At 42.7% G+C, this 26,216-nt stretch overlaps 1 protein-coding gene across 1 annotated transcript; it reads right to left on the bottom strand.

Moving 5' to 3' along the window:
• Nucleotides 1-6,154: 6,154 nt before the first annotated feature.
• Nucleotides 6,155-25,066, bottom strand: ZPBP2 (zona pellucida binding protein 2). The gene is given in 8 exon segments (XM_074979320.1): nucleotides 6,155-6,252; nucleotides 8,934-9,111; nucleotides 15,380-15,465; nucleotides 18,455-18,673; nucleotides 20,148-20,309; nucleotides 23,581-23,706; nucleotides 24,966-25,048; nucleotides 25,050-25,066. Coding segments are annotated over 8 exon segments (969 nt in total).
• Between the last annotated feature and the right edge of the window lie 1,150 nt (nucleotides 25,067-26,216).

Below are 26,216 nucleotides of genomic sequence, written 5' to 3'. Positions count from 1 at the left end.
CTTTGCAGGTTCCATGTGAGAGCTTGATGGACTATGCAGGATGATGATTTTCTGAGTGTGGCCTAGCCATCTCCACTTTCTTCTCTTGATTTCAATGTCAATTGGTTCTTATCCTGCTCTGTTCCAAAGCTCCTCATGTGTGACCAAGTCTTGCCCTCTCTGATGGGAAGGATGTACTTCAGGCATCTATTTACTCTGTGATTTGAAGACTTTTTAGTACACCAGATCTTGCATCCATACAAGAGCACACTCCTCACGTGTGTTGAAGATCCACCGTTTTGTCTTCACAGATATTTGTGAACTCCATATGAGACGGAGAGTCTTGAACTCAACTGTTGCTTTCCCTATCCTGGCACTGATATCCTTATCTGTTCCTCCACCTAACGTCCATAATATTCCCAAATTAAGTAAACTGCTCCACATCTTCCCCATCATCCCCTCTCAGTGTTACGGTAGTGGTGTTAGACTATTTGATCCTCATTATCTTGGTCCTTCCCTTGTTAATGCTCAGTCCAGTCATTGCACTCATGGTCCATTCCTTGTTGTGTTGAGGTTGCTTGTGTCTCTCAAGAACCTGGAGAGCTATGTCAGAGGGAGCTACAGCTCCTGGAAGGGTCACCCAAACTGGACAGGTCAAAAGGTAGAGACCAGACAAATTTGGATCACCTCTCCCAGAGGTAAAAGGGGTTGGCTTACGGTTAACAACCCTGAGTGCAGAAAACCAAAAGTTACAGAAACATCTACAAAGAAACCTATGATGAAAAAAGTCACTAAAATCTAAAAATTCAGGATTTTTTCACCCCTCAAGCAAATGTAAAGCCAGAAATCAAGGCCTATGGAGTAGGGTGTGGCCTTTCTGAACAGGCCTAGGCTTTGGGCAAGGTGAGCAATGTGATTGCCTCGAGCCCTGCACACCTACCTGCAGGGCACTGCTGTGCCACCTTGGGCCCCACACTCTTTGGCTGGACCTGTTTCTGAAAAAAGGGGGAAACCTTAACTGTTCCTGGAAAGAGATGTACATTTCATCCCTGCCAATAAAAAAGCATTTCTGGCTCAGCTTCTCCCAGTGGAGATATTGCAAGGATAGGTAGTTAACAGTAGTGCTTGGGAATGGGGTATGTGGAATTCACTCAGTTCCATGATTTATTGGAACATGGCTTGATAGCCTTCATGGGTGCATTTATTTGATCAGACATTTCCCTACTTTTTATTATTTGGTTTGGGGCCTTTTTGGCTTTGGATGTTTTCTTTCCACAAACTGTGGTTTTCTTCTGCAACAGAGGCTACTTTTTTGGCTAGGTTGATGCTCAATTTTGCACACTTTAGAAAAGGAGCTAGAGGTGATTTATTGTTTTAAACATAGTCCTATAATAAAATTACCAAAAGTAATCACTTTTTGCTAAATTTTGAACTTTTAAATTATTAAGAGTCAGAAGAGGGAATGAAGGCTGTCCAGTTGTTTAATCTTCATAATTATAAAAATATTTCAAATAATTAGAACAGGTGGCAACAATTATACTGTAGTTAAAGCTGATCTGCAGTCATCAACAACATTTATTTATTTAACCAAGTAAAATCCATTTTACAGTGACACTGCCATCGATAATAAATCTTAAATCTTCACAGTATGTAAAGGACTCATTAATCTTACAATGTTGTTTGTTATGGTGGGAATAATGCTGTTCATAGAATGCTGGTCTATAAGCAGCAGAAATGAACTCTAATGAACATAAACCCCAAAACTCATTTAAATACATACCATTGTTACATTTTCTGTTTCCCACACAGTATGCCTTTTCCTGAACAAGAAATCAGAATGAAAAACACCTTCCCTCCTAATTAACTGTTTGCTGTGAACTTTTTTCAATATCTCATGTAAATGGATTGACATTAAGTAAAAAACAAATGTTGTTTATAACTTACTGTACAACTTACTGTAAAACTTTTGTTTAAAACTTACTGTACATTAACAAAATTTGTAAGCAGTCCAGAAAGGGGTTTTTAAGGCTTTCCAAATAGAATGGTTTCAAGTCTCAACCAAACTTCATGGATCAGTCTAGCTTTCTGGGTTTCTCCAGTATTCCAAATAGGCACAATTTAATGTTGCTTTTGCTGCAATTTTTTACCCCATTTTCTTATCAATTGTGAGATCCTGCACAGCTCTCAAACACTGCACGAATACTTCTAGTAGGTGCAGGAGTAATCTGAGTCCTGAATGGCACAGAAATGCTGTAATTCAGCAACCTCATCCATGGCTGTCGAATCCATGCTAGCATTTAGGGAGACGGGGGCTGCTGCTACACTATCACTGACCCATCGGAGGGGGTATGGTAATGAGGCAATTCGAAGTAGGCTAATGAGGTGCTGGCATGCATATTCAGCACGTCATTAGCATAATGGCAGCCTTGTGAACAAATGTCAAATTTCAGATCGACAGAGAAGATGGGGGCAGCTTCGAAATAAACACTCCGCTTTGACATTCCCTTATGCAGATCTAGTTCTGTGGCAGTAACAGAATGTTGAAGGGGGGGGTGCTTATTTTGAAGCTGCCTCCATCTTCACTGTCGATCTGAAATTCGACATTTGTTCACATGGCTTCCATTATGCTAATGAGGCACTGAATATGCACACCAGTGCCTAATTAGCCTGCTTCAAATTGCCTCGTTACCATGCCCCCTCTGATGGGACAATGGTAGCGTAGCAGCAGCCTATGTGGTGATAGGAAGTAGCACAGGTTTTATTTTGCATTGTTCCAGTTACACAAGGCACTTAAGCACATGCTTAACTTGATCCCACTGAAGTCAATATTTTGCTTGTTCAAAGTCTAAATCTGGAAACTGGGGAGCTAGTGAGAAATAAAAGGTCTACTGGTCCAGCAGACTCAATAATGAATCCCCTTTATATGCATTACCACAGAGTCCTGTCTCTTCTCTACCATGACAGCCATTGGTGTATCAGAAGGGATTACTGCTAAAATGCAGAGATTCCTAATGCCAGAGCTTCATCCTAAAATAGTTCATTTTTCCACCAACCACAGAGGATCTGAGTATTAACTTTAGGTTATTAGGAGCCTGGATAGAGACATAATAATTACTCCCAGGCTATGGTTATAGTAGGGTGATCTGTTAACAGAAGTCACTGTCGGAAGAGATTTCCAGACTACCCGGCTGCTCTCTCAACAACAGAGACAACCAGATGCACAACAGACAGGGCTGTCTATTATTCTGGATGCCTGGTCTGTCAAAAAGCCCCCCCAGAGCATCCACACAGCATTTTTGTCAACAGAATCTGTCAACAGCAGTGTTCTGCCTCAGAGGCAGAATGCTGCCGGCAAAGGTGCTGAGTTTTGTTGACAACCTGTTGACATGTTTTGTGTGTGGATGTTCCACCAGTTTTGTAGACAAAACCAGGGTTTTGTCAGCAAAACCCGCTAATGTAATCATAGCAAAGGTGAGCAGAGCCTATAGTAAATTACAGCAATTTGTCAGAATTTGAACAGTTGCAATTCAGTGACCTGGAAGAAGGAAAAAGAATTTTAAAAATTTGGTATGGTATAAATAAAAGAGTAATTGAACACAGGCAGGAAAACAGAAGTAACGACTAGAAGACCAGAGTGAACATACAAAAAAGATCAGAGGAGCAGAGTGAAGTACTTCTGTCACATTATTTTATACAGACTATATAGAAAAAGCTCATGGGATAAAGTCATCCATAGTATAATTCTACTGAGTCAATGGAATTAGACCAGGGATACACTGGACCTGTGGTGGTGTTTTATTTTTAAGATGAATTTGAAAAACTCAAGGGACTAATAAAGAACTAATTACCATCCCAACAAAATAGCAATAAAAATAAAAAGTCTGCTGCATCTTACTGCCTCACAAATATCTATTGTATTTTCCCATCTAATGTATATGTTGCAGTTCTCTGAGATATTCTGCTGTAAATTAGGCCAAGAAATCTACTGTTAAGACTCAGAATGCCCCCTTAATCTGTATAAATCTGATCAGTGTACAAGTTGTCCAGTATGACTGCAGCCAATTTAAATACTCATGTTAAAGCAGATTTTATTAATGAGTGTTTTAAAAAGTAATGAATGTGAAAGGTTGAAGTATAATTTCTACCCATATCACTTCCCGCAGCAATCCTGTCAAATTGTATAAACTAAACTGGGTTAATCCCAATCAGTTCTCAGATGGGGTCTCACCAAGGAACATTTATATGTTGTAAGAAGTGGTGGTTGTTCAGTAGGTGCCACTCTTTCTCCAGCATTAATCTTGAGCCTCTACCCAAGCAGAATAAGAGGATGAATTGTGCAGCAGAAGAGAGGTTGGGCCTGGTTTTCCATTGCCTCGCATCTTTATACATTCACATCGTAGGTGTAAAACAGTACTGAGTCAGAATGGTAGTGTTTCACATCCATTTTGTGCTGATGACTACATAAAGGTGCAAGGCAGTGGTTAATCAGGCTCATTTTGAATGAGATGTAAAACTACCTTCCTGACCTCTTGACCCTTTTTTTGTTAAGTAGGAGGAAAACTCTTCTAGTGTGTTTTAAAACAAGAATTGCTTCTAGTAAGGTATTAGGTTTACTAACCAAACCATTTAAAACAAACATAGCTAATCCTATTTGGACTGAAGAAATACACCGGGCCAACTTTTTCACAAACTTGCAAGTTATATATGTAGTGTATACTATGAACTTACTAAAAACTAATGTTACTTGAAAAGTACTTGTATACAATAGTGCAGTTGTAACCACAGCTTCTATTTTACAGGCAATAAATTCTATTGTAAATATTTTCATTCTGTAAAGATAACATTATTACCAAATTTGCTTTACTTTTGAAAGGTTAGATTCTTTCTGAGAATAAATACTTCTACTTAGTATTTCCAAAATTTATTCCTGGTCTTGTTTACTGATCCAGTAAAATCAAGAGTTCAAGATTGCTATGAAAAGAATAAATTTCTGTTCATACAGCACGGCACGTGGGACCCACAGCATGTCATATGCAATATGCAGAGAAAAAATAGATACTGAAGAAAGCAGATGGAGATCAAAATGCTCAACACTTTTTGTGTTTACTTATAGTTTCTGAAAGTATGAGGGAAGCAGCAGAGAACATAAAAGTCATATAAGCAATCCCCTTATGTTTCCTGATTCCAGGACTGTGGAATCTGCCAACATACCTTGCCTCAGATACATGATCTGGTTTCTAAGTTTTTATTAAATGCCAAGCAAAAAGAAAAACTGTTTTCCAGCCTTCATTGCAATACTCTACATTAAGCTTCTTTTTTAAATAATAAAAGACTTTTCTGCATAGCATTGTGAAATTTTAAGTATAGTAAATTAATATTTTTAGCTGCATACAATCTGCCAGAGTTATCATTGTAGATTCTGAATTTAAAAGAGTTTATAAATGAGCTCCAACAATATGCTCATTTTGCAAGCATGGATAATCAATACTTATACACTATATTTTGTAGCAAAATCAGTAAGTATATTAATATCAGTGATTTATATTTCCCTAACTTGAAAAAGAATTCCCACGCACTAAGAAAAGTTGTAAGAACCATGGTTTTTTCTTTCTGAAAAAGGGATAAAAAGCAAAAGGAAGTAAAATAATTAGTTTTATTTTTTACATTATAGAGTTTAAATATGTACTTCTAACCCATAAGAGTAATTTCTAGCAAATATTAATGTACATGGATAGACTTTTTACTTAAAGCACTGTAACACATTATAATGCTTCTACAATCATTCCACTATACTATATATCATTTCTCCATGAGTTGCTTATTGATCCTTCACTTATTTAAAATACAGTGCTATGCTATTTTCAGTGTCAATACCAAAAACCAGACACTTTTCTGTAAAAACCACAAATCAATACTCATAATTTTCTTTGTATTTTTTGTTTTCCATAGAATTACTCTCCCCTACATGAACATTTTACACTAGTCATTTTTAGAGTTTCTATCCACAGTTGACTCCTGAATAAAGAAAATGTAAAGTTATATAAATCTTAAAAACATTTGCTATTGTTTGACAACAAATGTAAGAGCCCAGTATTAGAAGTTTAAAAAAGGGACTCACAAAAGAATAATGCTTTCACAACTTTTCTTCAGTTTTCCATTTTCTATTTTAAGTTTATTAGCAAGATTTTGCTCCATAGTATTTGATTCGAATGCTTGTACAAATCCGACAACTCACTTCATTGTTAGGACTGTAAGTTCCAGGGTCACAAACCACTGTAATCAAACAAATACACAGTATTTCAGTCACATGCTATCCACCGTAGGTTGGGTTATACACATTATGAAATTTTCAAATTTGCATAAGAGACAATCAGCAGATCACTATATTATTTCCAAGTTATATTTTTGTATGCTGTATATAGAAATAAGTGATCAAATGGAAGAAAACTATATTCTTAATTTTAATATATTTTATATCAGTTACTTTTCATTTCATATTTATACTCCATTCTGAGAGTCCTGAGAGTATCTTTTAAGAGAACTCTTCGGTTATGTCTACACAAGAATTATCTGCCGATGGAAGATGCTGTTGGAAGAGATCGTGTGGCAAAACTTCTGTCAACAGATCACATCCACGCACAAAAGCGGATTGAAAGAGCAATCCGCTCTGTCAACCCAGAGCAGCCAGACTGCCTTGCCCTCTCTTGACAGAATGGCTGACCAGAAGCTTGGCTAACAGTCCTGCTCAGCAAACCAGAAGTAACTGACTGTTGACAAAAGAGGCTCCAGAACATCTGTACAGCTTTTTTGTTGACAGTAACAGAGAGAAAGCCATGCTAGTCTACCTACTATCAAAACAAAAAAGCAGTTAAGTAGCACTTTAAAGACTGACTAAATAATTTATTAGGAGAGCTTCCATGGGACAGACCCACTTCTTCTTCAGGTCTGAAGAAGTGGGTCTGTCCCATGAAAGCTCATCTAATAAATTATTTTGTTAGTCTTTGAAGTGCTACTTGACTGTTTTCATTTGTTGTTGTTGTTGTTGTTGTTGACAGTAAACTGTCTGGGGATTTTAGTGGATCACAAGTGAAATGTGAGCCAACAACGTGATGTAGTTGCAAAACAGGCTTATATTCTGGGGTATTTTAATAGAAGTGTCATATGTAAGACACAGGAAATAACTGTGCCTCTCTACTCGGCAACAGTAAGGCCTCAGCTGCAGTAGTGTCCAGTTCTGGGCACCACATTTTTTAAAAAGATATGGACAAACTGGAGTGTCCTGAGGAGAGAGAGAAAAAAAGAAAGTTTAGAAAAACTGACCTCCGAGGCAAGGTTAAAGAAGATGGGCATACATATTCTGGAAAACAGCAGCATGAGAGGGGACCTCATAACTGTTTTCAAATTTGTTCAGAGCTGTTGTAAAGAGGGCAGTAACCAACTGTTCTCTATGTCCTCATAAGGTGAAACAAGAAGCAATCAGATTAATTTGCTACAATCGGTATTTAGGTTACGAAGAAAAACTTTCTAATTATAAAGAGTATGTATGTGCTGGAATAGGCTTCTAAGGGAATCTGTGGTATCCCTGACATTGGAAGTTTTTAACTACAAGTTAAACAAACACCTGTTCAGATGGTCTATGTATACCTGGCCCTGCTTCATCACAGGCAGAGGGATAGTTGACCCTTCAAGGTCCTTTCCAATCTCTAGTCCATATTTAAGTAGACAGCCTTTGCACTATGTGCTGAAAGCCACCCCAAAGAGAGGCTATGTCTACATTGGACGTTTATCAGTAAAACTTTTGTTGGTAAGAAGTTTGAAAAAATCCACATCCCTGACTGACAAAAGTTTTACCAATATAAAGCCCCAGTGGTGGGAGATGCTCTTCTGCTGACAAAGAGCAGCTAAACCGCAAACCTTAGAGTGACTTGGCCACAGCACAGTGGTGAGCAACCTGCGGCCCACTAGCAGGCCATCAGGCTCTCTGTGTTACTCATGAGATATGTTTACTGTTGCCCAAGCACAGGGTTGTCAGATTCTGCTAGTTTCTGTTCACGTAGTTTTTTTCCTGTAGGTATTAGTAAAGTGACACATATGTAGAGCAAGGTGAATTGGTGAAAAGTAAAGGGAACTGACGGCTGATTGCAAACAGCACTGACTGTGAGAGCCGTGTGCTCCCGCTGCATCCAATCAAAGCACTGCTATGGTTCAACTGGCACACTGCAAATTCTAGATATGCAAGCATAGTTGGCAAACCTATCCTGTCCCAGGAGACTGTCTTGGTTACAATTTTGTGGCTCACTGAGATGAAGGAAGGCCATTCATGCAGCCCATTCACTAGTCTAGGTTGCTGTCGGAAAAAGCGCTGTGCAGACAGAGCCTGAGCACAAGAACTAAAGAGCTACTGAGAATGCCCTGCCTCCTATAACACTAAATTCAGAAATAGACACTGTTTGCAGGAGAACGCCTTGAACAGTTGTACATGTATTTTAAAACAGCCATACTATGAAAGTGACAATTTCTTATTGAGCCCATGTCCTGAATATTATAACTGATTAAAGAAGAAGTAAAGAAAATCAGCCATGTTTGCAGATATTATACATATTACCATACACTATACATATTACCATCATGCACATTATTAATTGTTATTATTACTACATTATACATATTACCAGTGGTAGCTTCTTTTTACTTATGGGCAAGTGACACCAGAGGTAGATTTTATATTATAATCAAATACTACCAGCACCTTTTTCTTCACTGTTTCCATTCCTGCTAGCTTTATCACTTAGAATCTCAATGCCTTTCCAAAACATAGAGAGTAGTACAATTACTTTTGCCATCAATATTAAAAACATACATATATCTGGCAGAAAAATAGTAAGCCAGGGTTATTATACAATAGTTTTATATTGTTTGCTAAAAACATGGGTACTTTGTTATTCTATAATTACCACAGCAACTAGCGCAGTCATTGTGGGTGTCATCATTTTTTCCAAAACCTGGTCGACAGCTGTCAATCCGAGTAACTTCAAAACTGTGGTCTATGTAGTGTATTGCAGGTACATTCCAAAACTCGTGCTTCAGAACATATGTTTGTTTATGGAAAAATTCTTCAATGAGATCTCTTGCCTAAAATTTAGGAACAATTACATGATAAACATGACTGTAGATTTGGTTTTTTTGTAGATTACATGTATCAATAAATATATTTTATCCTAATTCTGTCTGAATATGTGTATAATATGAAATACTCGCCTGATCCTGCACCCACTGCACTGCATCCTGATCCAGAATCTTTCCAGTGCCTTTAGTGGGCCAAAGATCAGGGCCAATACGCAACACAGTAAAACCCTGATTTACGTGAGGGCTGTGTTTCCCACGCACCCTAGCATAACTCGAATTCCATAAATCGGGAGGGGGCAGTTTTTCCCAACAGAATGCACATTTGGCAGCCAGAGAAGCAGCAGGAAAACCCAGAGCTCCTTTGAAGGTAAATCCTGGGGTCGGGGGGGCAGTTGGGGAGGGTTAAGCCTGGCGGTAGGTTGAGGCTGTGGGAGGGGGGCAAGTGGGTTAAGCCTGGGGTGGGTTAGGCTGTGGTAGGGGGAGGGGTGTCATGGAGTTGAACCAGAGCCATGCGCAGGCTGGGGTTTGAACTGGTGCAGGGGAGTCAAACCAGAGCTGCATGTGGGGTGTTTGAAGTGGGGTGGGAAAGTTGAACCAGAGCCACATGCAGGGGACTTGAACTGGGGCCAGGAGGGGTGTTGAGCTGGAGTGGGGGAGTCGAACCAGAGCCACTCACAGGGGGGTTGAACCACGGCAGTGGGGTTGGGGGTTGAAGTGGGGCCGCACAGGGCTGAGCCAGGGCGGTGGGAGGGGAGCGGGATTTTGAGCTGCGCTTAACTTGTGTTAATGCGAGTTAAGTGCAACTCGAAATCATGCATTTTGAGGGTTTACTGTATAATGTATGTTATGAACAACCACCATAAAGCTAAATTAACTATGTATAAAACAGAACCTACACTTGATAGTTTGTTTAAACTGTATCACAGTTAACAAATCAAAACCCAAAGGTCTCTATTCTAGAAAGACTGAAATAAAATATACAATGCATGTTAACATACTGCTAATTTTCGTAATTTCATGTAGAAAGTAAATATATAAGAAACATTAATATTGGCCTCAGCGAATTTTGGATAAATATGACATTTAAATAGTTTTCTGTCTTGAGCTGAATTATTTAAAATCTGGACACTACACATAAGCATTCCTGTTCTTTGCATAGGGAAGCCTGCAATCAGTCAAAATCTGTAGATACCAGCAGTGAAATTTACTGTAGCATGAAGGGACCATGAAAGCCTTCTACAATAGTGTTTTTTAAAGTATGGTCAAAGGAACACTGGTGTTCCGTGAACAACTCAGAGGTGTTCTCCGAGCATTTGGAAAAATAATTCAAAGTTTTACAATAAATAACCATTTTACAATAACAGTAATGGAAATACTGAAACTTAATTTTATTTCTACATCTTACGAGAGTGGTAATAGTCTGTCAGCACAGCAAGGTTGACTAACGTTGTCCAACCTCCCCCTTCTCTAGTCTTCTTCTATCTATATGATAGCGTAGCAACCAACTATGTGTGGAGCATGCGCTATACTGTGGGGGAGGCTGCTTGATGTCAGCCATTGTGCATGTGTGGTGTGTGATGATTTACTGAATTTATTATTTTCACTGATATGAGTAAACAGAATGGGTGCATCTACACTAACAGGCTGCTTCAAAGTAGCCAGCACAACATTGAAATAGCACGCGTCGCATCTACACGCACCGTGCGCTATTTCGACATTGAAATCGACATTAGGTGGTGAGACGTCGAAATCGCTGTTCCCATCCAAAGATGGGAATAGCGCCCTACTTTGATGTTCAATGTCGAAGTAGGGCATGTGTAGACAATCTGCATCCCACTACTTCGAAATAGCAGGGTCCTCCATGGGGGCAATCAGATAAGGGGTTGAGACACTTTGTCCAGCCCCTGCAGGGCTCTATGGTCCCCATGTGCAGCGGCCCTTAAAGCACCACAGACCCGGATTTCCTGTGGCAGGAAGCTGAGAGCGTGCAGGCAGCAGCACACGCACGTGCTAGCCCTGCATGCCCTCTACAGACCCCAACCCGACTACCCAGCGCCATGGCATCCAGCCAGTCCCCAGAGTGCCCCCCAGGACACCCCCCCCCGAGGGGACCCAGGCACCCCTGGCAGCCAAACGGGGGGCCAAAAAGAGGCGGCGCCCCTCCTGGTTGGAGGCCGAGCTCCGAGACCTGCTGGGGCTCTGGGGTGAGGAGGAGGTGCTCCACATGATGGGGAGCAAGTGGCAGAATGCGGAAGCATTCACTTGACTGGCCGAGGGCTTGGCTGCCCGGGGTTACCCTGCCCACACTCCAGATCATGTCCGGAGCAAGGTGAAGGAGTTGTGGCAGGGTTACACCCGGGCCTGGGACTCAGCCAGCTGGTCTGGGGCCGCCCCTGCTGCTTGCCCATATTACAGGGAGCTCAGGGCCATCCTGAGTCCCCGGGACAACTCCTCTCCCCGCAGCCACCCTTGACACCATGGCCAACAAGCCCAGCAGGCCTCGGAGCTGGACTCCGGCCTGGAGGCCAGCGCTGCACCCCAGGGCCTGCCCAAGGAGCACCCCCTTGGGACGGTGGAGGACAGGTCCAGCAGTGGGATGGGGGGGAGGGGCTCCTCCCAGACCTCCCCTCCTGGAGCACCAGCTGGGCATCCTCCCACCAGGGTTCCCCCAACCACAGCAATGGATGGTCAGGTACATGCCCCACAGGGAACACACCCCTGGGCCATGGGGCGGGGGCACCAGACATGACTGAGAGCCTCACGCACCCCCAGCAGACCCTGACCCGCAACTGGCCAGCCACAGCATGGTCCCAGGATGGCGGCATGGCCATCAGCGCCTGTCAGCAACCACACCCATGGACAGCACTGTGTCCTAACCCCAGGAGTGGGGGTGACTATGCAATGGGGACACCCAACAGGGAGATCACACCCTCTGACAGGGACAGAGACCCAGCACCAAAAGGGGGGCAGGGAGAACGGGCCACGGCACAATACTAACAGCCTTCCCCTCCCTCTCTGCAGCTGCACCATCTGAGGCCCCAGGCAGCCAGGCACCCTCCATGGTTCCCGAGAGCCCGCCAGAGGTCAGCCACCGCCAGCGCCCGGTGACACCCCCAAGGCCAGCAGGACAGTGACGCCACTGACAGACCCAGGGGATGGCCCCCGTGGATACCCAGCTCCTGGCAGCTCTCTAGCAGCAGACGGAGGTGGCCAAGGAAAGACTCCGGTTCCACCAGGAGGAGTCCACCCAGTGCTGGGTGGCGTGGAAGGAATTCATGGGCATAGTCCGGGACATAGCTGGGTTGATCCAAGAAGCTGTCGCCCAGCTCCCACCCACCAGTGCCCCCCCCATGCCACCGCTGCCGCCCCACCTGCTGTGCCGCCTGCCAGCCCCCCAGAACAGAAGCCCACTGGGGCTGAAGACCAGCCGGTGGAGGCATCCCAGCTGTACCTGCTGGTCCTCCCAGCCCCAACGCCAGGGACCGTGGACAAGGGAGGGAAGGGTTTTGTGACCCATACCCACCAGGGGTCATGCCCCTCTACACCCACCCCAGACGGATGGGCCGATGGCCAAGCCATCTGTTGGGCCCCCATTTGTATATAGTTGTCCTCCTTTGTACATTGGTTGCAGTTTTGGTTGTGCACATAACACAGTTACCAGTTTTCAATAATTCAATTTTATTTTCCAAAGAACCTGAGACGTATGCTTGTTGGGGGGATGGTGTATGGGTGGTGGGGGCGATGTGCGGGCAGTGGGGTGAGGCTCCAGGGAAGGCCAGGGAGGTGCTCAGGGATCTCCCAGATCAAAATGGGCCCGCAAGGCCTCGTGGACCCATACACCTCGCGGTGGGCCTGGCGACTGGGTGCGGCAGCCATCTGGGGGAAGCCCGTCCAAGCGTCGACTGCCCACCCCTGGACAAAGGCCTCCCCCTTGCTCCTGACAATGTTGTGGAGTGTGCAGCACACGCCCACAACCTGGGGGATGTTCTGGAGGCCGATGTCCAGGCGGGCAAGGAAGCACCGCCAGCGGCCCTTCAAGCGGCTGAAGGTCCTCTCCACCACCTGGCAGGCGTGGTTCAGGTGGGCGTTGAACCGCTCCTGGCTGGTGTTGAGGTGGCCAGTGTACGGGCACATGAGCCAGGGCTGGAGGGGGTAGGTTGTGTCCGCCACGAGGCAGAGGGGCACGGTGGCGTCCCCCAAAGGGATCTCCCTCTGGGGGATGTAGGTCCCTGCCTCCAGCCAGTGGCACAGGCCCAAGTTCTGGAAGACGTGGGCGTTGTGTGTGCAGCCAGGTCAGCCCACATAGACATCCTGGAAGCGGCCCTGGCTGTCCACCATGGCCTGCAGGACCATGGGGTAGTAGCCCCTGCAGTTGGTGTATCTCCCCCTGCTGTGGTCCAGGGTGTGGATGGGGATGTGGGTCTCGTCCAGGGCCCCAAAGCAGTATGGGAACCCCACGGCAGCAAATCCAGCGACAGCTGTGTCCACGTCCCTGAGTCGGACGACCTTCTGGAGCAGCATGGCTTTGAGCACACGGACCACCTGTGGGGAGGGAACACAAGCGCCCATGAGGGTGTGCAGGGTGCCCCCATGCCCCTCCTCCCAGGCCCCCCTCCTGGGCACCCCCCCGCCCAGCCCCTCCCTCCTCAGCCCCATACCCGGGCCCCTCTCCCCGGCTCCCACCCCCCTCCCCAGTGGATGCATGCCCAGGACTCTTTACCTCCATGACGACAGCCCCGACCGTGGCCTTTCACATTCCAAACTGGTGTCCCTCGGAGTGGTAGCTGTCTGGAGTGGCCAGCTTCCAGATGGCTATTGCGACCCTCTTCTCAACGGGGAGGGTGCACCGCATCCGTGTGTCCTGGTGCCTCAGTGTGGGGTTGAGCCACTGACAGAGCTCCAGGAAGGACTGCCGGTGCATGCGGAAGTTCCTCAGCCATTGGTCATCGTCCCACTCCCCCATGACCAACTGCTCCCACCACTCAGAGCTGGTGGGGTAGCTCCAGAGGTGGCAGACCACCCAGCGGGGGAGGAAGAGGGGAGCCCAGTGATCAGGGGCGTCCCAGTCTGCCCCCTGGGAAGGTCCTCTGCCAGGAGCTGCTGGGCAGCCTCCCGTGCAGCACCTAGCAGGGTGCTTGTTCCCTGGGTGACTACCTGGAGGGCTTCCAGCTGCTGGGAGTCCATAGCTACTGTGTGTTGGTCTGCAAGAGTGTGACTAGCACTCTGCAGACCTCGTGCTGTGCAGGCCAGGTGTGTCTGGGAGGAGCCTTTTAAAGGAGCAGCTTGCTGTTGCCCCGGAAGGGCTCGTCCAGCCTGTGACCCTGTCAGTGGGCTTTCCTGGCCTCTTATTTCGACGGTGAGCGCTTGTGTGTGTGGATGCTCCACATTTCCTTTCGGGGCGGCTCCTTTAGACGTTCCTCGCCGCTACTTCGATACTGAACATCAACAGCACCAGCCCTGGAGGATGTGTAGATGATATGTGTTGAAGTAGCCTATTTCGATGTTCTTACTTCGAAATAGGCTATGTCGACGTAGTGTGCAAGTGTAGGCATAGCCAATATGTTACATTTCTTTTTAAAAAGCCAGAAGTGAGTGAAAGTACTACTACCTTCTGTTATTAAAACCAGATACAATGTTACTTCTTCATTGCTATGATATATGACTAAATTACTTCATTTTTTTTTTTTTTGCTGTATATATTGCTGTTTGGTTTTTTTTTTTTTTGCTTGTTTGTTTTTTGGTCTGACAACAATGTTTTGAAGAAAATTTTGATAGGTGTTCTGCATAAAAATATTATTGTTTGGTGTTCTGTAGTCTCAAAAAGTTTAAGAAACACTATTCTACAACACTTAAACCCTACTGATCCACTGAATACAATGATGGACAGACAACTCTGAATTCAAAGAAAAGTACTTAAGCGTTGGACATGTTTGGATATGTGCAGGAAATCTGCATGCCCTGTACAATAAAGAAAAGGACATTTCACAATGATCCAGATTAAATACATAGGGGACCACTGGCATGGATATGTGAAGGGATCTCTAGTTCCACATTGGATTGATGGAAGAGATTACTTCTTCTTGCTGTGCTTGCTCTTCAAGACGCCATTGCACAAAGCCCAATTATCTAGGGTTGGTATAGGGAAAAGAAAATTTCACCTTTAATTAACTTTATGGTTTATATTTTACAACCCCCCTCCCAAAGCCACACCTGCCCTCTGAGTTCTAATGTTCACACATTTATTTAAGTATGTCTGCATTGAAAAAAATCCTACTTCCTGAACTCTTCTGTTGGTTACATCTTCACAGTCATAAGAAATCTGTTGGCAAACTGCTTCCCATCCTGGGGCAAAAGGATTTACTATAAAGAAAAGGAGAAAGGGGATGAAAGAGCAAAACTGTTTTATAATGTATCATCAGAAATACCCTGACGAAAACATAACAATGAAGCATCTTGAAATGAGTAGCTTTCATCTGGAAATCTGTTTTACAAAGCACTGAGATGTCAGTTATCATACCGTTGCTATTATTTATCTTTATATTACGTTAATGTTATGCTGTTGCACATGCAACTCAAGAACAGAGGCACTCTCTATTTTGCCTTTAATTTGTGAGGAAGAGACATTACATTTGTTTCTATGGTCAAGATATTATTTTCATTTCAAAACCATTTTCCTGTGATCTAAACCACTTAACTGAGTATTTAATAATACTGAGAAATGGATAATCAGGAAGCACACGCAACTCTGATTACCACCAACTGATTAAAAACATGTAAGAAATTACTTAGGAAACATGAATATGTACAAATCAGTTAGTCTTGCTAGCTTGGCATCCTAGGACGTTAAAAGTATTAGCTAATAAACATTCTGAATGCCTAATGATTAATTCTCAGGGGTCAGAGAGAACTGGAGAAATTCAAGGTTCTGGAGGAAAAAAACCCACCTTTGTTGTATGATTTATCAATAAGAGAAAAAAGCAGTAGTCCTTACAATTCCTGTCCAGTGCTTTAGTGTCATTCACTAACAAAATAATGAAATAAACAATTAGGCCACAGTTACACTACAGCACTGTGTCCACAGAAGTCACTGTCAGAAGAGATTTCCTGACAAAACATCTGTCAACAGAGTACAGCCACATACAAAAACCAAACAGTGGAGTGCTCTGCTCTGTCGACAGAGCAGCTGGACTGCCTGGCTGCTCTCTTGAGAAAACAGGCAACCAGAAGCACAGCAGACAAGGCTGCTCATTGATGTGGATGCCCTGTCTGTCAAGAGATGGACCCCAGAGAGTCCACACAGCTTTTCTGTAGACCAAATCTGTTGGCAGCAGCATTCTGCCTCAAAGCTTTGAAACAGAACACTGCTGTTGAATATGGTACGTTTTCCAGATATTGTTGACAAATCCCATTTTGAGTGTGCACGCTCCATGAGTTTTGTAAACAAAACCAGGGTTTTCCTGGCAAAAAAATTTAGTGTAACCATAGCCTAAGAAAAAAGATCTGGAAATTAGAGATGGGACAGACTGAAACCCCCGTATAGACAAATAACTTCAAACTGTGGAAAGATGGCTGGAGTCCTATCTGTTGTGAACACTGAAGGAAAGGGTGGGGGAATTCATTCACTCCACTGATGAAAAATTGTCCCAAAACAACTGCAGATTGTATCAGATCAGCTCATGTAGGGCAGATACATAGTCAAGAGAAAATATGTTTGAAGTGTCACTGTACCTCATCAATTCTCCAGTCTGACAACATCTGGGAGCATTATGGACTGGCTGTCCCTATGGACTTCAAAATGTAGAGACTATGAAAACATCTGAACACCTGAGTACCAGAAGGGCCTAAGTGCTGGAAATTTAAAGACGTGAATTAAAAAAAATCTTTGAACAAGAAATAATATATAGATATCCTGACTACAGAAAGGGCTTTGTTGAGGATATCTGGTACAAATGAAAGTTAACATTGTTAGAAACAGCACATGAAGTTCTAGGAGTGATTAAACCAGTGCAAATTTCCAGTAAATGTTCAACTGTCCTGGGGAAGGAGATGTTAGTGTCAAGTCCTTCTTTGTTGGCAGTTGCCTTGGATGTAATAAATAAGAATATAAGAAGGAAGATGTCTTGGAGCACGCTATTCTCTGACAAGTCAGAGATATGTATGAAAAATCGTAAGACCCGGCAATCAAACTCTGAACAGTGGCAACATAGTTCTGAGCAGGCAGGACTTAGAGTGAATGTTAGCAAGACTGAGGGTATAACTGAGGAAGGAGGACATACCTGAAAGGATAACATAGGCAGAAAGCTGAAACAAATGACAAATTCTAAATGCATAGGATCAATGGTTGCTGACAATGGGACATTTCTGAGTGAAGACCAGAACTATACCAAAGCTGCTTTGTGTTGCTGATGCCAATAATCTGTGATAAAAGATGCCAATAAAATTAAAAGGCAATGTATTTATTCGACCCATCCAAATGTGCGGAACAGAAACTCGACCAGACACAAGAAAAGAAATCACTATGCTTGCTCCTATGAAAATGCAGATGTGGAGATGGTAAAATAGTTGCACACTCCATAACAGGAAATTAAATGAAGTTGTGAGGGGCATAATGAGGGTTGCCCCAAATGAAGACAAATTGATGGAATCATGTTGATAGGCTGGTCCTCACAATGGTCAAGGATGGAAGATGACCAAAGGGAAGGCCCAAGACTTCATATATAAACCAGATATGAGTGGACATTAGAAAGACCAATTTGCATGACAACCAGGTATATAATCAGAAGTTTTGTAAGAAGAATATAAGGTTGCCAACCCTGAATAAGAAAAAGTAAAAAACAACAAGAATAAATATCATTCATTTGGTAGAATGACAACATTAATGAAGAGTTATAAATGAACTTTGTCTGGACTTCAGTAAATTATCTTCTGTGAATGTGGGACAAGGAATGGATCACTTCATGATTACCTGTTCTGTTCATTCCCTCTGAAGCACCTGGCACTGGCCACTGTTGGAAGGCAGGATATTGGGTTAGATGGACCACACAGTATGGCCATTCTTCTGTTCCGCTGGCCCTTTGTATAAAACATCTCTCTACAGAATAACCTTTGACAGTAAGGTTGTAAAAAGTACAGTACTATAAACTCAATTATTTCATAAACTGCATTATAGCTCCATCTGTGGGCTAACAAGAAAAGATACAGAAACTCTGAAGGAAAGCAGAGAAGCAACACATTAGGAATCAGTCTGATATAACTGTAAATGTTATTTATGTTACCCTTAAATTTAACTCTTTTGTTAACAAAGTATCAGTGTTACACTACTTCTTAAACAAATGTGTAACTCTATTACCTTGAAAAGTAACAAATAGCTCATCCAGGAGGCCATGTTTTGGTATTTTGATAACATGACATTTGTATGACGGTTCTACGACATGACATGTCAAATCAGAGATTAAATCATTCAAGATTTTCTTCAATTCTTCAAAAAATTGACCATTAGCTGCTAATCCACACTCTTTTGTAGTAAACCGAACAGATATCTGGTAAGTGTAGTCAGGTTCCCTATATGCTTAAGAAAATGAATATGCACATAAGTACATGCAATATAATGTCCGTCCTACACACACTATATTCCCTATGAAGTCCTATTCTTCATAGCTTAGATATTAAATAGACTTTTATTTTGAGGCAAACAAATTTGTTTATTTATTAAGCATGATGGGCCAAATTCATCCCTGTTCTAGCTTCCCTGACGTAAACGGTGTTGTACTATTAATTTAGTTTGTTATCCACAAAAATTTTCATATGTATCCACACTACTTTTTTGTATGACTATGCACCTAAATACCAAATATTGGAAAAAGTTATATGTCAAAATAGCTACAGAAGTAACACTGCCATTTTGAGCCTGTGCACTTGCTTAACAAGTAGACACAGATTTCTTAGTCTTTAAAGTGCTACTGGACTGCTTTTTTGTTTTGATAGAAAAAAGACGAACACAGCTACCTCTCTCTGTTACTAGCAGACACAGATGAAATGTGATGAGAAGTTGTTAAAGAAAGTACTTCATGTACCTGGATTTTAGGACAGAGAGTTTTTAAGTCTAACTGGAAAAAGAAATTACACCTGTTTCTTTCTCCTTTTATTTACTTTTTTATGGCTACTTTTTGAAAGAGGCATGGTAATGAGCAAGGTCAGAATATGCTAATGAGGTGCACCATGAATATGCAGTGCCTCGTTAGCATAATGGCAGCTACAGCAATTAGAAAGTGCCGCTTTTGAATCCCATGTCACCCATGTAGACGAGGGCCTTTCGAAAGTACCCCCCAATCTTCGAAAGCCCCTTATTCCTATTTGGTTTTAGGAATAAGGGACTTTCAAAGACTGGGGGGGGGGGGCCCTTTCAAAAGGCGCCCATCTACATGGGCAGTGCACGATTCAAAAGCGGCACTTTTGAATTGCCATGGCTACTATTATGCTAATGAGGTGTTCCATATTCATGACAGCACCTCATTAGCATCTTCTGACCTTGCTCATTACTATGCCCCTTTCAAAAAGGGGCTACTGTAGACGTAGCCTGTAACAGTTTTTGGGAGACTGATGGGCTTGCTGAAGTGCACAATCTGTCATCCTTCCATCACTTGTATTGTATGTCAACAACTAAGATCAGAAAACTCCTTCTATAACAGCGAAGAGTCCCATCTTTGACACTTCTTTGGAACAAGTTCACAGCCAAGCCAGAGCTCCTGCTTCTGATTGGTGGATGACAGTAAGGCAATTAACTCATCTATTTTCTCCAAGGATAAAGATTATTTCATTATCAAGGATAGTAACAACATACTCTTGGTAGTTGTATTGATTTGATTGAAATAAAAGTCGTATTGAACTGACTTTTCAAAAACTGGTATTTAGAAAACTAAAGATATTTATCACCAAGGTGCCTGAAAATGTATTTTTATTCTGTAGTACATTGCTGTGTTCAATAAACCAATATTCAGAAAAGTCACAGGCACTAGTTAATCAGCAAATTTGTACAGTCTTACCATATACCATAAATTTGTATGTCTTATATTCCTCTCTCTCTTCTTGTATATCAGTTTTGATGGTTTTATAAGAAAGAGTGCAAGTATAAGATCCAGACATAGACTCCTGAAAAGCTCTCACCATCAGCTTTCCTGTTTTAGTAAGATTGACGTAACTTTGTCCTAAAATGGAAACAGGAAACTTTATTAACATTAAAACAAATACTGATGCATAATTTATGTAGTGTACTAACTGATGAGATAGTGGGTTCTTTTTGGAAATTAAAAGAAAAAATGTACATGTTATATTCAGATGATTGTATAAGGCAGGGGGTCGTATGTGAGGGGGGGAGCTCTGCCCAGAAGGTGGGAATGCAGGAGTGAGGGCAGAAGTTTGGAAAGTTGTGGAGGTTCAGGGAAGGCGGTAAAATGTCCTGGAGTGAGGGTGGTGGTTAGCAATTCAGACCAGAGGATTGTTTGTGGGAGCTGTGGGAGCTCAATGCAGGTGATGGAAGAGTGAGGGGAGGTGTTGGGCGCACACAGGAGAGGGTTGGGTGTGCAGGATAGTGGGTTGGGTATGTGATGGGGCTTAGGTGAGTGCAGGAGTCAGCCTGGGGGGCCTGTGCAGGTAGCTGGGAAGTCTCGCAGAGCTCACCAAGGCCACCTGTACTGATGAAGGTGGTGCTGGTCTTGGGACTGGTTAGGGCTGTGCTGCCCAGCACTGACATCTTCTCCAGGAAGGAGGGGACAGGACAGCAGTTCTTGGTCCCAGTGTTTCTGAGGCAGACCCTGGTTCCCAGCCCCTGTGCCTCCTCTGGGGAAGGAGGTGGAAGACAGTGGCTCCTGGCCACCCATTGTTTCCTCAATTGGGGGTGCATTTCCAGGACCTCCCAGTGTCTCCTCGAGGAGCAGAGGGGGATGGGTACTGCAGTACCCAGTCCCCCTCCCAGTATCTCCTAAATGGGGGGATTGCAGTTCCTGACTCCCCAGCCTCTACTTGATGGGGGTTGAGGGGAATTAAGGTTCACAGTTACCCTGAGGTCTGTTCCATGGGTGTGGGCCACAGTTCCCAGCCCTCCTAGCATCTGCTTGGGTAGATGGCAGTTCCTGGATCCCCCTGGTAGAAGGGGGCAGGATGTGGTTCCGGACTGGCCTTTGCTCCTAGGAGGGGTTGGGCTGGTCCACAGTTCTTGGGGTGGGAGGAGAGTAAGACTGGGCTGTATGGCCCTGGGGTGGGGGAAGAGGTCCCACGGGAGCAGTGACTGGCAGGGCTCACCCTGTCCAGCACTGTGGCTGAGGGGCAAGGTGAGCATGGTTTAGGGCAGGGGGCCACATACCTGGTCTAGTGGCTGGCATGGTCGAGAGCCCTGGCCCCAGCTGGCTACTGTTATCCTGCTCCAGTTGCCCCCAGTGGTGACTCTGCAGTATAGCAGTTCCCTATACTCATTATCCCCAGTGGTGACTCTATAGGAAAGCATCCCTCCTCTCTGTGGCCCCTCCCTTTCCATGTCCTGGAAAACCACCTGATTTCAGGCATTTCCAATTTTTCTAGCACAATCAAACTCTGACCTTGTTTTAACTTAAGATAAGATGAAGTGGTATACCAAATTTGGTGTTTCTAACTCTTATGGTTTAGGAGATGTTGAACAAATGAACTCACAGATGCACAGACAGATAATATATATATAGAGAGAGAGAGATAGATTAGTCTGAAATAGCTTGAATCTAATACTCTTCAGGCCTTGTTACAAAGCTCTTTTTTTCCCCTAAGGCATTTGAAAATTTATAGGTGTCCAGAGTTATTTGACAGAAAACAGGATTTTGCAGCACACTTTCTTAAATTATACTGCACTTCAGATGTATTTTAAGTTATGTTAAATGTGCAGAAAGCATGAAGAGGGGAGTTCTTTTAGCATTGCTGTATATTAAAATAAAAATGTACATTTTCCTATATATCTACTATATATTTTACTGAGCTTGTGCGTTTGTCTGACTATCTGTCCATCTGTGAGTCTGTTTGTTCAAGAACTCCTCCTAAATAGTAAGAGTTAGGACCACCAAATTTAGTATGCCGCTTCCTCTTATTACAATTTAAACAAGATTAGAGGATGGTCGTGCCAGAACAATGGGACGTGCATTGAATGTGGTTATCTGACATAAAACAAAAAGGGATAGGTGTGAGAGCACGGACAATTATACTCACAAATGACCACAGGTGAGTAGCAAGCATGGGGGGACAGCTATTCTCATGGGCTGTGTCTACACTAGCAAGTTTTTTGCAAGATTTTTCAAAAGAAAGTGGCTCTTTCGAAAGATCCCATGGAGCATCTACACACAAATAATTCTTTTGAAAGTAAATCGAGAGAATGTGGTGCTGCTTTTGAAATCACTCTTCCTTTCCCGTTTCAGGAAAACAACCCCCTTTCGAAAGCTTCTTTTGAGAGCAAAGACACATACACATTCTGCAAGCCCTTTCTTTTGAAAGCGCAGTCCTCATGGGGCCTGAGTTTTTGATCCCTGTTCCATTCTTTCGAAAGACGGGGGCTGTGTGGATGCTCTCTTTCAAAAGAGTAGATCACTCTTTTGATCCACCTGTGTGTGTGTGGACACACTCTTTCGAAAGAAGTTCTTTTCGAAGAAATCTTCCAGAACGGCTTCTTTTGAAAGATCTCCGTAGCGTAGACGTAGCCATGAGTGACCACAGCAAGGAAGCAAGTGCCCCAGCCAGCTAAACATTCCCTTCTCCACATCAGTAAGTTGATGGACTAGCCAAAAGGGCCAGCTACAAAATCTTTTATCAAGGGCTGGAGGCAAGGGAAAGGAGAACTAGCGAGATAGTCCAGCTGTTGGAGCACTGGCCCTGTACACTCAGGGTTGTGAGCTCAATCCTTTTGTGGGAGTCTTTCAAGAATCTGGGGCAGGTTAGATTTAAAAAAAAATACTGTCAGGGATGTTAACAGGTCCTGCTGTGAGTACAGGGGGACTGGACTCAATGGTCTCTCGAGTCCCTTCCAGTTCTATATGTTTCAAACCTTTCCTCTGCAACTTTATATTTGAGCCTGTCCATGCCGATATATTATTTAAGGAAAAATGGCTTAAAGAATGAAGGTTAATGAAAGCACCCATGAAAATAAAAAACATTAGAAATCATGAACCACAAATCACACCATCCCACTGATGACAGGTATCAATAAAAATTTAGAAAGGGTGACCTCACACACAGAATTCTGAAATCTACTCAACCATTAGTGATGGAATTAATTATTGTCTGTATATCATGGGAGAAACAGAAGACAAAGCTATCTTAGTAGAATTTTTCATGTTTCCCCATCACCTACGGATTGCTTCTAGTTATGTGACATTAATCAAAATCAGACTCTGTGGGTTAGTGGGTGGTGGAATGGGCATGGGACCAGTAAGACAGTAAATAACCTGTAATAACAAAGTAACTTGCCTTTTAAATTCTTTCCATCTGGTCCAATCCATAAGTAGCTTGGATCTATTACTTCTCTTTGAGAAAGTGCCAAATCCATGCATACTAGAAATGGACTATTTGTATACACTTTAACATAAATGTTCACTGCAAGACAAGATAATTAATTAACCAGCAATGCTGAAACTGCCCACACTCACATTTTATACCCCAGAAGAAGGGCATGATCTGCTTAATTTCTCGCTAAATAAATGACTGTGTTTCCATTGCCACTGGATCGTCTCCCACCCAAATTAAAATTCCTCACAGTTTTTCTAAACCAGTTTCCATTGTAACTTTAAACATGTGGCATTAAAACTTTTTTGCAGAATAAATCTATTATATTAATTCACTTAACTGGGTTGTCCAATCTGGTAAATTAATAAAAAGGAAAGAAATTAAAAAGTACAGACTGGTTGCATACGGGGATGGGTAATACATAACCCTGATCTATAACCAAGTCATAGTATTTGTGGGATCGGTTACAATAGGTATGGAATTACTATCTTTTCCATTGCTGTTGGGTGTGTAGCAGGTTTGCATTAATGTTACTGTGCCACTACCTGTACTTGTCTTCCAACAGGCATAACCATTTCCCATCCTTAAATAGTCTGTCACTCTGAGTTAGCCACCATGTGGTAGCAAACAGATATTTAAAGAGCAGTTTGGGACCTCTGAAATGTGTCACAAAGGGGTTTTAAACACTGTTTATGTCAAACGAAGTTTGTTCTCAAACCCACCTCCATGTCTAGGACCTTGATTAAAGGATCTGCACCAGAACTATGTCTAACGTGGTTCCCATCTCTGATTAAAAATGCATAGCTGTTCTCTTTTATCTTTCTTTACTGTGACTCAGTTAAAAACATTATAGTCTCGGTCAAAACACAGTTCTGCATACTTGACTTACAGTCCTCAGTGGAAACAGATGCTCCAAGATAGTTCATTCTACAAGATATCAATGTTCCACAACTGAAGACACTTTTTTCATTTTATATTTCATGAGTGCACACCCTACTGTGCCGTGCAATCACTTAATTCAAACATCTTTCTGTTTACAATGCCCTTTATTTCACAGCAATTATGATTTCTCGACATCTTTCAGATTATGTTAATTGAATTGTTCCAGTTGTTGGGAATAATTTGAAGTAAAAAAAATTAGGTACAGATTTTATTATGTCAATTTCCTTCTCATATGCTTTAAAAATTACATAATTTTCTATCTAAGATTTGATATTGTTGGTATAATAACACGACCACAATCACATATATATATGCACTTATTTACATGCCTTACTGCTGTTTTTATGATCTGTGAATTAATACTGCATTAAAATGCTTACTAAGATCTTAACTATGAAAATAATCACCTTGATGTTTGGTGTTGCCATAAATGTAATTCTTTTTAATTAATTTAACAGAATATTGTTCTTCATCAATTGCAGCTTCTACTGAAAACACAGTAACACATTATTTTTAAAACAAATATGAGTTGCTTGTTTCCCCTTTTATTCTTGCAGTTCTCCTTCCTTCTATCCTTTTCTTAAGCACTCCAATTTGTTGTTTGAGTAGTAAACCTGTGTTGACTCTAGAGCCTTCAAACTGGCTGAATATTTAACTTCAAAAATAAAAAAGGAAGAATGAAGCAGTTTAAAAACTTGCATTCTTCAAAATAAAATATATTTCAAAACTGCATGAAATTTACAGAATGGGAAACACTTGCTTCAGTGGGGAAACTAGCATTAACTTCCCCTATATATCATAAACACAAAAGTGGAGTTTGGAGCCAGAAGTGTGATTTGATGGTTTGAACTGTTTTCTGCAGTTTGAAGACTGGGTTAAATTTCTAATGCGTCATCCACATCTTCGGTCAGAAAGTTCAATGGAAATAGCACATTCTGCACAAAAGGTGAGGAAGTGCTTGGTTCCACTTAACCACCCAATAGCAAAACAAAAAAGCAGCCAAATAGCAATTTAAAGACTAACAAAATAATTTATTAGGTGATGAACTTCCATGGGACACCCACTTCAGTCTGAAGAAGTGGGTCTGTCCCACACAAGCTCATCACCTAATAAATTATTGTTTGTCTTTAAAGTGCTACTTGACTGCTTGCTTGTTTTGATAGAATACAAACTAACATGGCTCTCTCTCTCTGTCGCTACTCAACAGCATTGCCCATGAAAGTCCACTAAGGGCCCTAAGCAGCAATGTTTTGGAGAATGCCTCCCAAAAATAAAAAAAAAAGGAGATGGTGCTTGGTCCTGCCAAGAGGGCAGGGGACAGGACTCAATGACCTCCCAAGGTCCCCTCCAGCTCTATGAGATGCATATCTCCATATACCAGACGCACTAATAACAGTCCCTGTCCTCCCAGGAGCGGCTCAGGGCCCTAAGCAATTGCTTTGACTGTTTAGACCTAGCACAGTCTTTAATAAATCCCAACACCTGTGAACAGTGGCAGAGAACAGACTGGAGATGCCCATCAACAGTCTCTGAGAGGAACCCCATTTATGTATCATTTGCTGCCCACCGCCAGGGGTTGGGACAAAAGCATTCACAACAACTGTGATGTAAGCACCAGGTTCAGCCAGGCATCTCAGGGCTAGATGCACTAGAGAGGC

This window comes from Carettochelys insculpta, chromosome 28 (genome assembly GCF_033958435.1).
Source record: "Carettochelys insculpta isolate YL-2023 chromosome 28, ASM3395843v1, whole genome shotgun sequence".
Taxonomy (NCBI): domain Eukaryota; kingdom Metazoa; phylum Chordata; order Testudines; family Carettochelyidae; genus Carettochelys; species Carettochelys insculpta.
The sequence above is the reverse complement of the archived record's forward strand: the minus strand, read 5'-3'. Positions and strand labels throughout refer to the sequence as shown.